Below are 16,493 nucleotides of genomic sequence, written 5' to 3'. Positions count from 1 at the left end.
CTGCTAGGTGCCTGTGATGCTGCTGCCGCTAGGTTTTTCATTGCACCTGTGCATACACATACTTGTGCAGATGACTATAAAATTGATTATACTATATGTTACCTCTCATTAAATTCCATCTCCCACATTTTTCCTGCTGATCTATGTTTCGCTGTTTCCCAGACAGCCTTATTCGCTATCTACAATTCCACTATTAAGCAGGAAACTAACAGGCTTGTGATACCGACATTCTCATCCAAGACATTTAGTTTGGAAACAATGAAGTTCTTAGATCCCTGTGGCACTCCTGTTGATAGAGAGGTCCATTCAAAGTAACACCATCCACACTTCCCTCTACTTCCTTGAACCAAGTCGATTTTAGATTCTGTTCGTCAACATGCCTTAATCTTCTGGATCAGCCTACCATGAAGGACAGTGTCAAAACCTGAAGACCATGTAAATCACATCTAGCATCTTCAATTTTCTGAGTAACCTGAAAAAACTCAAGGTTTGTGAAATGTGATCTCCCCTAAACAAAATCTCACTGACTCCTAATCACTCCATGCATTTCCAAATTAACATAAGTCTTGTCCCTCAATTTAACTTACCTACCACTGGTGCAGGGCTCACAAGCCTGTAGTTTCCCAGCTTATTCCTACTGCTCCTTTTGAATAGCAGGACAACACGAGCTGGTACCTCACCTGTTGCTAACAAAGATTATATCTCACTGATTTTTCAGAGTGATCAGATGGTCAGCTAAGCTGCAGTTCTATTTTGGGTGATGACTTTGCAGAACAGCTTTGTTGAGCCCACAAGGACAACTGAGCTGCCAGTAATTCTCCACCCTGCTGCCAGTCTGACCTCTACCTTTGGACTGCATTGCTCCAACCATGCTTGAGAAACAGAATTTCACTTCATCCTGACTGGCTGCACCACTGCCTGGTATGGGAACTGTACCTCCCGTAATCGCAGGACTCTGCAGAGAGTGGTGTGGACAGCCCAGTACATCTGTAGTTGTGAACTTCCCATAATTCAGGACATTTACAAGGACAGGTGTGTAAAAGGGCCCGTGGGATCATTGGGGACCCAAGCCATCCCAACCACAATCTATTTATTCCAGCTGCTACCATCCGGGAAGCGGTACTGCAGCGTAAAGGCCAGGACCAACTCTGGGACAGCTTCTTCCACCAGGCCATCAGACTGATGAACTCACACTGATTTGAGTGTACTCTATATTACACTGACTGTTCCATTTATGTTACTATGTTACTATGACTGAGATGGAGATGTAATGTAAAGATTTTTACTCCTCATGTATGTGAAGGATATAAGGAATAACGTCAATTCAATTAATCTGGCTGTATTATGGCCCTCAAGAATGAATGTTGAATTCAATCATTTCTGAGAACCATTCATTTACTTCTGCACTCTCCAGAAACAGGGTCAAGCCCCCCAGTTTCAATTTGTTTGTTATTTTCTCCAATAGTTTTTAAAGTAATCATCACTTTGATAAACTATTTTCTGCATCCCAACTCGAGTGCTTCCAGTATTTTCCGCTTTTGTGTTCTTACAATGTTCTGAAACGTAGGGGGCCTTCAGTGCTCATTGCAGCCTATGTAGAGTTTGAAAGCTCTATAAAAGTTGTATAAAATGCTGCCACACACTGTGCAAGAATTGAAAAGAGTTGGTGGTGTATCACAGAATAATACAAATACAAGAGATTCTGAAGATGCTGGAAATCTTGAACACACACAAAACACTGGAGGAACACAGCAAGTTTTCTTGCCAAGTTCTTCCAGCACAAGCGGTACAGAGAAGGTTCAATGTATCTGAGCCTTGATAGAACAGATTCTTTTCTCTTTCCCTACAGCCCCCAGTCTTAACTTCTCTAAAGGTATTTATCCAGCTCCTGTTTGAAAGTAATCAGTGAACCTGGATTGACGCCTGCTTCCCCTTCGGCAGGCTGCACTCCATGCACTCCAGAATATATAGTTTATGTTTCTTTATCTTCAACTTTTCGCCAATCTCCTGTAAACTGACTCAAGTTTTATTGTTGTAAACAGTTTTAGTCTTTCAATATCTCTTGAAGAATTCTCCTCTACTGCTCAAAGGCAAATGAAGTTCTTTAATTTTATGAGTTTGGTATCTTCTAATATTTCTACAGCATTCCCTCAGAGTCTGTGAGATTACAGCGTTGCCTTTTCCCTCCACTGTCCTCAACTCCCTAAAGACTGGAAGTCCGTCTGCTTCCGCCTCAAATTGAGTCAATTATTCCTCTTCCACAGTTCACTTGAAAAGATGGTGGTAAAGGTCTGTGTGGTAAAGAGAGGGCCACAACACTATTGGAGAGGGTGTTCCTACATTAGACCCGGCGAATATATAAAGGAATTGCATATTCCAAGAAAAAATATTTCCAAGCCAGGATGACGTGCCTTGCACAGGAACCTGCATGTGGTGGTAATCTTCTACCTCAGCACCATTTTTCTGCAATAACCCCATTATTCCGTAATTCCCTTTGTAACAAAATCCTATCGGACTTTGCCATGAATAAACTCAGTAACCATCTTAGCCCCGGCTTGGAAAGGGAATTTCCAAGTTTCATCTTCTGGGTTTTGACAGCATTGAGTTTGGCCTCTAAGTCAACCTGACAAAGGTTAGAGTTGCCTGCAGACTGATTCCACTTACCCAAGCCCTTAAAGATAGACCCAAGGTTACAAGAACACTCCATAATGGAATAGCAATATAAATTAAGGTGGCAACTATCTGTGCAGAGCTACTGGGAGGTGGTGTCCTACATGCCCGCTCTTCCATCTTCCCAGGGACTGTAGTGGTAGAAGTTGCCGGCAGACACATGTTCTGCATGCTGTGGCATCCTCACTAAAACCTTTGAATGCTTTTCAGAAGAACCTCCAGAAGGCATCGTGTGCAATTAATGACTGTGATGGATCAGTGATTAAGCACAGGACTAATTACAGGGGTGTAACATAGGACAACCTTTGTGCCTGCTTAGCACGCTTTTTCCCAGACTCTTAGCAGGGGTTAAACTCTAACAAGCATGTAAAAGAGGACAAAAACAGCTTTCCCATGCAGTTACAGATGCTCAGACACTTGCCTATCCTGGTGATAATTTCAGTTGCCTCCTTGGCCGAGCTGGACTCAAACACCAAACAGTTAAAAGATGTCGTCTGAGGTGTTTCTGGAGAGTTCCTGAAATTAAAGCAACTACCTTTAATGTACAAGATTCACCAGGACACCAAATATTGCTTACGGCTCAATAAAAGCATAATATAAATCCTGTAAGCAAGACTATTAGAATTCTGGTTTTAGCAGTTCTTAGATGGAGAATTCAGGGGCTATTGGAGTTAGTAGGGAAATTCTAGAGCGTGTTTCACCCAGTCTGCTTTGAAAGGCTGGGAGGAGACTGTTGGGGCCCTGACAGAGACTCTTAAAGCTTTACTGGTCAGGAGGACAGCAAAAAAGCCACAACAAAGACTCTTCTTCCTCAGAAAGCTGAAACAGGCCAAACTCCCACAAAAGCTGTTGCTTAACTGCTACAGAAGCACAATTGAAACCATCCTGACCAACAGCGCCGCAGTGTGGTGTGCCAGCTGCACAGCTGCTGAGCGACAGGACCTGCATCGTGTGGTGAAGGCGGCCCAGCGAATTGTCAGGATGGAGCTCCCAGGAATGGACACCATCTATTACAGCAGACTCAGGAGGAAAGCAATCAGCATAACCGGAGACACCACACACCCCGGCCACTCCCTGTTTGACCCGCTTCCGTCCAGCAAAAGGTTCAGGACACTAAAACCCAGAACAAATAGGCTGAGGAACAGCTTCTACCCCAGAGCTGTGGCCTCCATCACACCACTCCCACAGAACAATGACTGAAACTGTGAGGACACACAAGGACTCAAATACTTGCACTAATGGCACTTTGTGCATTGCTGTGACAATCTGGTGCTGCTGCAACTTATTTTCTGCTACTTCTCTATTTAATACCGTTTTTCTATTACTGTCTTGTTTTTATCTACCGCTCTGTTTGATTGCCTGAGAGGAAGCCAAACAGAATTTCATTGTACATATGTATAATGACAATAAAGGTCATTCAATTCAAAAGTGGGACTCTATTCAAGAGGGCAGTGGGGATAAACCAGCTAGTTACAGGTCAGTGAGTCTAAAGTTATTGGAAAAGTTCTGACAGATGGATTAATCTGGAGCTGGAGAGATAAGGATTAATCAGTAGTCTTATTAGTGGGATATCCTACTAGATGGAATTTTTCAGAAAAGGTATGGAGGACATCAATGCAGTCTACATGGAGTTCGGTAACAATCTATGTGGAAGGGTTGGAAGCCAATGGGATCCTAATAAAAATTGGCAAATTAGATCCAATTTTGTTTTGGTAATTGGAGGCAGAGGTCAATGGTGAGCGTTATTTATGTGACCAGTGGGGTACCAAAGGGATCAGTGCTGGGACCCTCACTGTTTTTTTTCTATATACATTACTGATTTGGGTATCAGAATTAGAATCAGGAACAAGTTTATTATCACAGACATGTCGTGAAACTTGCAACAGCAGTACAGTGCAATATATAAAAATTACTACAAGTTACAACAAGGATATACAAAAATAAATAATTTAAATAGAAGACAAAATAGTGAGGTGGTGTTCAGGGGTCACAGAACCATTCTGAAATCTGAGGACTGAGGGAAAGAAGCTGTTCCTAAATCGTTGTGTGTGCATCTTCAGGCTCCTGTACCTTCTCCCCGACTGCAGAATCAATGCTGAAGCTGTAATCAATAAACAACAGCCTAGCAGAGGTATTGTGGTTGTCCACGCGGTCCAAGGCCAAGTGGAGAGCCACTGAGTTTGCATTTGCAGCAGTAGGTAAACTGCAGCTTGCTCAGGCACGAGCTAATTCTAGCCACAGTTTACAGTTCAAAGTAAATTTATTATCAAAATACATATATGTCACCATGTACAACCCTGAGAGTCACTTTCTTGTTGGCAATCTCAGTGAATACGAGCAACACAACAGAATCAATGAAAGACTCCACCCAGCAGGACAGGCAATGTGCAAAAAATACAACAATCTGCAAATAGAAAAAGAGAGAAAATAAATAATAAGTAAATAGAGAAATAAATAAATAAACAAACAAACAAGCAAGCAAGCAATATCGAGATCATGAGATGAAGAATCCTTGAAAGAAAGTCCAGTTCAGTGATGGGGCAAGTGAAGTTGAGTGAAATTATCCCCTCTGGTTGAAGAGCCTGATGGTTGAGGCTCAGTTCAGTTCAGGCAATAACTGTGCCTGAACCTGGTGGTGCAGGTCTTGAGAATCCTGTATCTTCTTCCTGATGGCAGCAGCAAGAAGAGTGCACAGCCTAGATAGTGGAAGTCAACACTTCCACACAGTAGATGTGAGTGTGCCTGGGCAATCGTCCTGAGGCAGCTCACCCTGCTCTTCCTAAGCACTGGTATGATTGATGCCCCGCTGAAGCAGGTGGGAACCTCCAACTGCAGCTCTGAGAGATTGAAGTTGTCCTTGAGCACTCCAGCCAGTTGGCTGGCACATGTCCTGCCAGATACGCCATCGGGGCCTAATGCCTTGCGAGAAATCACCTTTTTGAAAGATCCTCTGACATCAGCATCTGAGACAGAATCACAGGGTTGCCTGATGCTGCAGGAATTCATAGAAGTGTAGTTTTAATCTGTCTTTCAAAATGTGCACAAAAATCATTGAGCTAATAAGGGAGTGAAGCATCACGACCATTTATAATGTTAGGTTTTGCCTTGTAGGAAGCAACAGCCTGCAAACCCTGCATAGCTGACATGCATTCAATTGTGTCTGTAGAAGAGTGGGCTGAGTGATGGCAGATGTAGTTTAATGCTGATAAGTGTGAGGTGCTACATTTTGGTAGGACTAATCAAAATAGCACATACATGGTAAATGGTAGGTCACTGAGGAATGCAGTAGAACAGAGTGATCTAGGAATAATGGTGCATAGTTCCCTGAAGGTGGAATCTCATGTGGATAGGATGGTGAAGAAAGCTTTTGGTATGCTGGCCTTTATAAATCAGAGCATTGAGTATAGGAGTTGGGATGTAATGTTAAAATTGTACAAGGCATTGGTGAGGCCAAATTTGGAGTATTGTGTACAGTTCTGGTCACCGAATTATAGGAAAGATGTTAACAAAATAGAGAGAGTACAGAGGAGATTTACTAGAATGTTACCTGGGTTTCAGCACCTAAGTTACAGAGAAAGGTTGAACAAGTTAGGTCTTTATTCTTTGGAGCGTAGAAAGTTGAGGGGGGACTTGATAGAGGTACTTAAAATTATGAGGGGGATAGATAGAGTTGACGTGGATAGGCTTTTTCCATTGAGAGTAGGGGAGATTCAAACAAGAGGACATGAGTTGAGCGTTAAGGAGCAACACGAGGGGGAATTTCTTTACTCAGAGAGTGGTAGCTGTGTGGAACGAGCTTCCAATAGAAGTGATAGAGACAGGCTCAATTTTGTAATTTTTTTTAAAAATTGGAGAGGTATATGGACAGGAAAGGAATGGAGGGTTATGGGCAGGTCGGTGGGACTAGCATTCAGCACGGACTAGAAGGGCCGAGATGGCCTGTTTCTGTGCTGTAATTGCCATATGGTTATATGGTTAACTTCACTTGGAATTGCTTTTTCGCTCTTATGGTAGGTTGTATCTAGACTTCTGGATCACTGCTGTTAAATGTACAGATCTAGCTCTCAGCAGACTGAATCTCCTGGCTCATCCGCTGCTTCCCGTTTGGGTATGCCTGGTATGTTCTCAAAGGCACATACTCATCCACACAAGTCTTGATGAAGTCAGTGACAACTGAAACATATTCTTTCAGATCCAAAAATGAATTTGCTGAATTTGGTCCAGACAAAGCAGTCCTGTAAGCACTCTTCCGCCTCCCTAGACTGTACGTTCATGATGTGCTGCAGTACTCAGTCTCTGCCTGTATACCGCCAGTTGAAGTTCAGCCAAGTGATCAGACTTGCCAAATTGATGGTGTATTCTTGGTGGTGTAACAGTGGAGAAGTGTACTGACTCCTCGGGTTCCACAGGTGACATATTAGTGGTAGACTTCAAGCTGGCCTAGCTGAAGTCTCCTATAATGATTGAGAAGACATCAGGGTGCGTTAATTTGTGACTACTGACAACAGTGCTCAGCTTTTTCAATGCTTACCAGACGTGGGCCAAAGATGCAACCAGGGTGATGGTAGAAAACTACCTCAGCAGATAGAATGGCTGAGACTTGAGCATTAGATATTCCAGGTCAGGGGAGCAGGACTGAGACAGAACTGCCACGTCCGAGCGACACAACGAGTTAGTCACGAAGCAGTTGCCGCTGTCCAGTCCATGAAATGGAAAGTGAAGCCCTTGGGGTGAAGCACTGTGGCTGGAATGCTGGGGGTGAGCCATATCTCGATAGAGCAGAGCACACAGCAATCCCTGATGTCCCACTAGTTATGTAATCTTGCTCTAAGCTCTTCAATTTTGTTATCCAGAGACTGTGTATTAGCCAGGAGGATGGTAGAGATCAGGGGCCTCAAGGCCCTATGTTTCAAATTTACCTGCAGCCTTGCCTCCTTAAAAGGATACTGCACTTGCTACCTGGGTACAGAAGCATTAAAAATGATTTTTCAAAAATCATTAGATTCTGGCATGGTTCTGGAAAATTGCAAATGTCACTCCACTCTTCAAGAAGGGAGGGAGACAGAAGAAAGGAAATTATAGGCCAGTTAGGAAGATGTTTGTGGTGAACTACAGATACCTGTCTGGACACGCCCCTGCTGACTGCTCCTGTGGCTCCTCCCACAGACCCCGGTATAAAGGCGATTGAGGCCTGAGCCCTGCCCTCAGTCTCCAGGATGTAGTATGGTGGTCAATTACTGCTTGTTCTTTCTTCCAGTCAATAAAAGCCGATATCTCGCCTCACGTCTCGGAGAGTTATTGATGGTGCATCAATGTTGGAACTGATTGTTAAGTATGTGGTTTCAGAGTATTTGGAGGCACATGATAAAATAGGCCATAGTCAGCATGGTTTCCTTAAAGGAAAATTTTACCTGACGAATCTGTTAGAATTCTTGAAAGCAATAACAAGCGGGATAGACAAAGGGGAATTGGTGGATGTTCTGTGCTTGGATCTTCCGAAGGCCTTTGACAAGGTGCTGCACATGAGGCTGCCGAACAAGATAAGCCCCCATGGTATTATAGGGCAGATACTAGCATGGATAGAGCCAATTGGTAGGTGGCAAAGAGTGGGAATAAAGGGAGCCATTTCTGATTGGCTGCCAGTGCCAGTGATGTTTTGCAGGGGTTGGTGTTTGGACCAATTCTTTATATGTCAATGATTTGGATGAAGGTATTGATGGTTTTGTGGCAAATGAAGATAGATGGAGAGGCAGGTAGTGTTGAGGAAACAGGAAGGCTACAGAAGGACTTAGACAGATTAGAAGAATGGGCAAAGAAGTGGCAAATGGAATACAGTGTATGATCATGCACTTTGTTAGCAAAACCAAAAGCATAGACTATTTTCTAAAGGGGGAGAACATTAAAAAATCCGAGCTGAAAAAGGACTTGGAAATCCTAGTGCAGGATTCCCTAGAGGTTAACTTGCAGGTTGAGTCGGTGGTAAGGAAGGCAAATGCAATGTTAGCATTCATGTCGGGAGGATTTGGATATAAAAACAAGATGTAATGGTAATTCAAGCTTTATAAGGCACCTGTGTGGCCTCATTTGGAGTACTGTGAGCAGTCCCCTTCTCTAAAAATAGATGTGCCGACATTGGAAAGGGTTCAAAGGAGATGAAAGAAAATGATTCCAGGAATGAAAGGAGCGTTTGATGGCTCTGGGCCTGTACTCACTGGAATTCAGAAAAACAAGGGGAATCTCATTGACACTTCGCAAATGTTGAAAGGCCTTGACAGAGTGAATGTGGAGAAGATGTGAGGGAAGTTTAGGACCAGAGGGCACAACCTCAGAATAGAAGAATGTCCATTTAGAATGGAGATGAGGAGGAATTTCTTTAGCCAGGGGGTGGTGAATCTGTGGAATTTGTTGCCACAGGTGGCTGTGGAGTCCTGGTCACTGGGTGTATTTAGGCAGAGGGTGATAGATTCTTGATTAGTCAGGGTGTGAAAGGTTAAAGGGAAGGCAGGAGATCAGGGTTGAGAGGAAAATGGATCAGCAATGATCAAATGGGGGGCAGACTCAATGGGCTAAGTGGTCTAATTCTGCCCCTATGTCTTATGGTGTTATGGTTTAAAGTGTGGATGATATGAAAGTGGGTGATAGTGAGGAGAATAGACTTGGCTACTGGATAGGTTGGTGGGACTAACAAGGGCGGGCAGGCCATGTTTAATTAATGGTAGGGTCCTGGAGGCCCTGGATGTTTAAAGATCCCTGAAGGTGGCAGCAGAGGTACAGACACTTGCCTTTATTAGCCAGGCATAAGACACAAGGTTATGAAACATTGGTCAGGTCAGTGGTGAACTTGTTGTCTCATGCAGCTGTGGGCATGCTCATGGGATTTGAAGACTGGGTCAAAGGACTGTTCATGAGTGTACAAATGTATCTCCATCTTTTTTCAATCTTTGTAAGTGACATTTACTAATTCTTGGTCTTTTATCAGTCCAAATAAAAGATGAGGTAATAGAATCAATTCGATCAAAAAGCTTCTTAGTCAAAAAAACAGGGATATTCTGAAATAAATATAAAATTGTGGTTCTCTAACTGTGGTACTATTAACACCATAGCACCAATATCGACAAAATGCTCAACATTCTGGAAATGGGAATTAACCTACAAATTTCAGCCAGTGAGGAAGCTATGGCTGGGTTCCAGACCCCCATCACATGGCCACATCCATATAGTCAAAATGATGATTTTACCAAAATTTTTAATTTTATTTCAGAATATCTCTTTTTTTGACTAAGAAGTTTTTTGATCGAATTGATTCTATTATCTCATCTTTTATTTGGAATGATAAAAGACCAAGAATTAGTAAATGTCACTTACAAAAATTGAAAAAGGATGGAGGTCTTGCTTTGCCTAATTTAAGAATGTATTACTGGGCTGTTAATGTGAGATATATGTCCTTTTGGTTACACTGGGTTGGTAAGAACGAGCGGCCAATTTGGGTAGATTTAGAATTGAAAGCTGTTTTATTTAATCTTGTTATTGGGAGCTGCTTTACCTATACAATTAGCTAAAGTTGCTAATTTAAATTTATACCCTGTGATTAAGTATTCTTTACAAACTTGGCTCCAGTTCCGTAATTTTTTTAATTTTAAAAAATTTAAACTTTGTAGTTTAATTTATCAAAATTATTTTTTAAGCCTTCTTTGAGTGATCCATTTTTTTTACTTCGGAAAAATAACCATATAACAATTACAGCACAGAAACAGGCCATCTCGGCCCTTCTAGTCCGTGCCGATGCTTATACTCACCTAGTCCCACCGGCCCACACTCAGGCCATAACCCTCCATTCCTTACCTGTCCATATACCTATCCAATTTTACTTTGAATCACAATACCGAACCTGCCTCTACCACTTCTACTGGAAGCTCATTCCACACAGCTACCACTCTCTGAGTAAAGAAATTCCCCCTCGTGTTACCCTTAAATTTTTGCCCCCTAACTCTCAAAATAAAGGTATTAATTATTTTTTGGATCTATTTAAAGAAGATAGACTGATGTCTTTTGAACAATTAGTTGAAAAATACTCTCTTTCATACACTTTTTACAATACCTTCAAGTTAGACATTTCTTACAAAAATATTTAAGTAATTTTCCTTGCATATTGGATGCTGACCTGTTAGATACTATTACGAGTATGAACCCTTTGATGAAGGGCTCCATTGGAAGAATTTATAATTTACTATTACAATGGGATAAGCGTCCTTTATTTAAGATTAAACAAGATTGGGAAAAGGAATTTGACTTTTTTGACGGAGGACTGGACGCGGATTCTGAAGTTGGTTAACTCTTCTTCGATTTGTGCTAGTCATTCACTGATTCAATTTAAAATTGTACATTGTTACTATTTGACTAAGGAGAGATTGTCTAAAATCTTTCCTGATGTTGATAGTTATTGTGATAGATGTAAAACTGAGACAGCTACACTGACACACATTTTGGTCCTGTTCTATACTGCAACAGTTTTGGAAGTCAGTTTTTTCTACAATTTCTAAAGCACTTAAAATTAATTTACAACCTAACAAATTAACTGTGCTTTTTGGAATAATTCCTCAAAATATTCGTGGTATTTCTTTGTCTGACCAACAAGCTATAGTGTTTGTTACATTGATAGCTAGGAGGGCCATTCTGTTGAAGTGGAAAGATACGTCGGCTCCCACTCTGTCACAATGGTTCTCTCAAATGATGTTATGTCTTAGTTTGGAGAAAATTAGAAGTCGAACCTTCGAACCTATGTTTGATCTTGAGAAAAGATGGGGTTCATTTGCTCGTTACTATCATTTGAGTTAATTGATAGATTTCCTCCACGATCTAATTGTAAATTTTGGGGTTTTTTTGCCGGTGGTTTGATGTTTATCTTTAGAAGCTTTTTGCATGACGCATGGCTCCGGGGTCGAACACCTGACAGGTCTTTTTCTCACTTTTCTTTGCTTTAGTAGGTTTCTTTCTTTTTTTTTGCGTCACCGTATTTTTCAATCTTTAAAACATTGTTTTTTTTTCCTTTGAGAGACTGTGTTACTTACTTCGATGAACTCTTGTAATTTTGGATAATAATAATAAAAAGATTTGCAAAGAACACCCCATCCCAGTGAGAGAGATTGGGGGTACGGGGGGGGGGGTGAGGAAACTCCTGGAGGCCAATGTGTTTTAAAAGTAGCAGCCTTCCTTCCATTTGTGGAAGGTTAAATGGTGTTCAGCCAGCACCTTGATGGAGATCTCAATACTGTACACATTGCCTGCCTTCCTCCAGGTAGTACTTGTACCTGAAGAGTATCTACCCCACACTGAGAGGCCCCCACTTACGCCACACAGAAAGCAAAGAGGGTCCGCTTGTCGAGCCGTTGTCCTACGGAAGCAATCTCGGGGTAATGATGGTGAAAGAGGACCTGAAATATCAATAGAAGAACCCCAGTGAATAAAACAAAACCATTCTGAAATACTGCTCTTCACTCATGGGTGGGTACAGGCTACAGGCTGCTACAGCAAGCGTAGAGGCGGTATGTCACGGTAGTGTAGTGATTAGCCCGACACTATTACAGCCAGGGCACTGGAGTTCCAGTGCCCTCTGTAAGAAGTTTGAACATTCTTTCCGTGAGTTTGTGGGCTTCTTCTGGGTGTTCCAGTTTCTTCCCACAGTCCAAAGACATACCAGTCATTGTAAACTGTCCTCTGATTAGGCTAAGATTCAGTAGCTGGGTTGCTGGCTGTTTGACTCGTTGGGCAGGAAGAACCTGTTCCGCACTGCATCTCTAAATAAATTCTAAAAATTAAAATAAATTACAACATCTAAAAAGCATTTGGCCAGGTTCATGGTTAGGAATGGTTTAGAGGGACAGTACTAGCTCATTTACAAAGCTCGGACAGCATTGATGAGCTGGGCTGAAGGGGAAAGTTGTGTAATGCACAGCTCTGTGACTGTGGCTTGAATAGGGGGAGTTCCCACTCCTGACAGACCAGTGTACAATGGAGCCGACCCGTGAATGGTTTAGGGAACACAGCAGTGACAACTGCGGTACTTAGCTGCCCATTCTGGAAGAGTTCAAAGCTCATTTAGCAACATCCCTCATCCTAATGTGCACTTGACCAATATTTTATATTAAACAATCAGTTTTTAAAATTAATTATGGAAGCTCAGTTACCTGTGTGGAGTTTTTTATACAAATCACTTCTGTTTCCTTCACATCGAATAACACCTCCTAATAGGGACAAACCCAATGGACAGCATTAAAGCAGCACTGGCATCAATATTACTTGTTAAAAGCTACCAACTTCAGAATCAGCTTCAATATGTAGTGAAATTCGTCGCCTTTGCAGCAGCAGTACAATACAATAAATAATAGACAAAACACCCTGAATTATTGTGTGTGTTTTAATAGTTAAATTAAATAAGTAGTGCAAAAATAGAAATAAAATGTAGTGAGGTTGTGTTTATGGGTTCAATGTCCATTCAGAAATCGAGTGGCAGAGAAGAAGCTGTTCCTAAATCGTCAAGTGTGTACCTCCTTCCTGATGGTGACAATGACCTGGTGATGGGTGTCCTGAATGATGGACACTGCCCTTTTGAGGCACTGCTCTTTGAAAATGCCGTGGATACTACGGAGGCTAGTGCATATGATGGAGCTGACTGAATTTACAATACTCTGCAACTTATTTCAATCCAGTGCAGTAGCCCCTACACAGGCGGCGATGCAGCCAGTTAGAATGCTCTCCATAGTACATCTGTAGAAATATGTGAAAAAAAATTTCAGAAAGGTCTTTCTGCATATTGCTCCAAACAGATCATTGCAGTTCTATGCTGTTCTACAAATACAGTGGCATGCAAAAGTTTGGGCACCCCTGGTCAAAATTTCTGTTACTGTGAATAGCTAAGCGAGTAAAAGATGACCCAATTTCCAAAAGGCATAAAGGATGACACATTTCTTTACTATTTTAAGCAAGATTACTTTTTTTATTTCCAACTTCTACAGTTTCAAAATAACAAGAAAGGAAAAGGGCCCAAAGCAAAAGTTTGGGCACCCTGCATGGTCAGTACTTAGTAACACCCCCTTTGGCAAGTATCACAGCTTGTAAATGCTTTCTGTAGCCAGCTGAGAGTCTTTCAATTCTTGTTTGGGTGATTTTCACCCATTCTTGCTTGCTTCTAGTTCTGTGAGACTCTTGGGTCGTCTTGCATGCACTGCTCTTTTGAGGTCTATCCAGATTTCCGATGAGGTTTAGGTCAGGGGACTGTGAGGACCATGGCAAAACCTTCAGCTTTCACCTCGAGGTAGTCCATTGTGGATTTTGAGGTGTGTTTAGGATCATTATCCTATTGTAGAAGCCACCCTCTTTTCATCTTCAGCTTTTTTTTTACAGGCAGTGTGATGTTTGCTTCCAGAATTTGCTGGTATTTAATTGAATTCATTCTTCCCTCTACCAGTGAAATGTTCCCTGTGCCACTGGCTGCAACACAAGCCCAAAGCATGATCGATCCACCCCCGTGCTGAACAGTTGGAGAGGTGTTCTTTTCATGAAATTCTGCACCCTTTTTTCTCCAAATATACCTTTGCTCATTGCGGCCAAAAAGTTATGTTTTAACTTGGAACAGGACCTGTTTCCAAAATGCATCAGGCTTGTTTAGATGTTCCTTTGCAAACTTCTGACGCTGAATTTTGTGGTGAGGATGCAGGAAAGGTTTTCTTCTGATGACTCTTCCATGAAGGTCATATTTATGCAGGTGTCACTGCACGGTAGAACAGTGCACCACCACTCCAGAGTCTGCTAAATCTTCCTGAAGGTCATTTGCAGTCAAATGGGGGTTTTGATTTGCCTTTCTAGCAATCCTACGAGCAGTTCTCTTGGAAAGTTTTCTTGGTTTTCCAGACCTCAACTTGACCTGAACCATTCATGTTAACTGCCATTTCTTAATTACATTACGAACTGAGGAAATGGCTACCTGAAAGCGCTTTGCTATCTTATAGCCATCTCCTGCTTTGTGGGCATCATTTATTTTAATTTTCAGAGTAATAGGCAGCTGCTTAGAGGACCCCATGGCTGCTGATTGTTGGGACAAGGTTTGAGGAGTCAGGGTATTTATAAAGCTTTGAAATTTGCATCATCTGGCTTTTCCTAATGATGTCTGTGAACAAGCCACAGCCCTAACAAGCTAATTAAAGTCTGAGACCTTAGTAAAAGTTATCTGAGAACTCAAATCTCTTGGGGTGCCCAAACTTTTGCATGATTCTCCTTTCCTTTTTTTCCACTCTAAAATTGTACAAAACATAAATAATACACTAATCTTGCTTAAAATGTTGAAAAGACTGTTTCATCATTAACTTTATGACTTTTGGAGATCAGTTCATCTTCTACTCACTTAACTATTCACAGTTACAGAAATTTTGTCCAGGGGTGCCCAAACTTTTGCATGCCACTGCTACTCAGAATGGACTGACCAGTGTAGACGTGAGGCAGTCATAACCACACTATTTTATCTTTCTCTGATTGACTAATGATATTAATGATAAATAAAATGGGGCCAATCAATAGTTTTGAGGAGTGGGTTAGCTGTTTTGAAGAGGTTGGGTTGGACTGGCTTGGATCAAGCTATAGTCAGTAAACTGAAAGGGACTGGTTGGGCTCGATAAGGCCAGGATAATGTTTCCCAGACAGTCAGATGGTAGCGTGGTTTAGATGGGCGAGGTCCATTTTATATCAAAGTATGTGTGCAGAATGCAACTCTGATTTGTCTTCTCCAGACAGCCATAGAATACAGAACACCATGAAAGAAAGACATCATTCCCTCCACCCCACACAACAAGAAAAAGAAACAAAAACTCACAAACCCCAACCCCTCCCTCGCACAGAAATAGATCACCCAAAGCCCTAGCCCACCAATCTACAACAAGAAAGAATGGGCAGGAACACAAAAGGCATGAACTGAAAGAGGCTAATAAGAATTACAGTCCAATCCATGAATCTCAGAATTTTGATCTTATCTCTGAGAGCTTTGGGACCCAGTGAGTAGTGGGCAGCGACCCAGACCAGCAGCCTCTCCCAGGGCAGCGACCCAGACCAGAAGCCCCTCCCAGGGCAGCGACCCAGACCAGCAGCCCCTCCCAGGGCAGAGACCCAGACCAGCAGCCCCTCCCAGGGCAGCGACCCAGACCAGCAGCCCCTCCCAGGGCAGAGACCCAGACGAGCAGTCCCTCCCAGGGCAGCGACCCAGACCAGCAGTCCCTCCCAGGGCAGCGACCCAGACCAGCAGCCCCTCAAAGGACAGTGACCCAGACCAGCAGCCCCTCCCAGGGCAGAGACCCAGACCAGCAGTCCCTCCCAGGGCAGCGACCCAGACCAGCAGCCCCTCCCAGGGCAGAGACCCAGACGAGCAGTCCCTCCCAGGGCAGCGACCCAGACCAGCAGCCCCTCCCAGGGCAGAGACCCAGACCAGCAGCCCCTCCCAGGGCAGTGACCCAGTCCAGCAGCCCCTCCCAGGGCAGAGACCCAGACCAGCAGTCCCTCCCAGGGCAGAGACCCAGACCAGCAGCCCCTCAAAGGACAGTGACCCAAACCAGCAGCCCCTCCCAGGGCAGAGACCCAGACCAGCAGTCCCTCCCAGGGCAGAGACCCAGACCAGCAGCCCCTCCCAGGGCAGAGACCCAGACCAGCAGCCCCTCCAGGGCAGAGACCCAGACCAGCAGCCCCTCCCAGGGCAGAGACCCAGACCAGCAGTCCCTCCCAGGGCAGCGACCCAGACCAGCAGCCCCTCCAAAGGGAAACATGAACTACTGGCCCCTCTGAAA

General features: G+C 43.2%; 1 protein-coding gene across 5 annotated transcripts in view; it reads right to left on the bottom strand.

Moving 5' to 3' along the window:
- LOC140714985 (uncharacterized) overlaps positions 1–16,493 on the bottom strand; it is a 129,498-nt gene that overhangs the window by 6,901 nt on the left and 106,104 nt on the right. Inside the window, exons 13-15 of one of the 5 annotated variants that reach the window (XM_073026719.1) lie at positions 12,855–12,911; positions 12,019–12,101; positions 3,092–3,186 (exon numbers count right to left, since the gene is read on the bottom strand). In XM_073026719.1, coding sequence (XP_072882820.1) covers positions 3,092–3,186; positions 12,019–12,101; positions 12,855–12,911 — 235 coding nt within the window. Of the gene's footprint in view, positions 1–3,091; positions 3,187–4,559; positions 5,075–6,195; positions 7,125–12,018; positions 12,102–12,854; positions 12,912–13,286; positions 13,435–16,493 lie in introns of those variants that run through there. The other 4 variants (XM_073026720.1, XM_073026721.1, XM_073026722.1 and 1 more) reach the window with 4 other exon arrangements.

The sequence above is a fragment of the Hemitrygon akajei genome, chromosome 22 (assembly GCF_048418815.1).
Source record: "Hemitrygon akajei chromosome 22, sHemAka1.3, whole genome shotgun sequence".
In the NCBI taxonomy this organism is placed as follows: Eukaryota; Metazoa; Chordata; class Chondrichthyes; order Myliobatiformes; family Dasyatidae; genus Hemitrygon; species Hemitrygon akajei.
The sequence above is the reverse complement of the archived record's forward strand: the minus strand, read 5'-3'. Positions and strand labels throughout refer to the sequence as shown.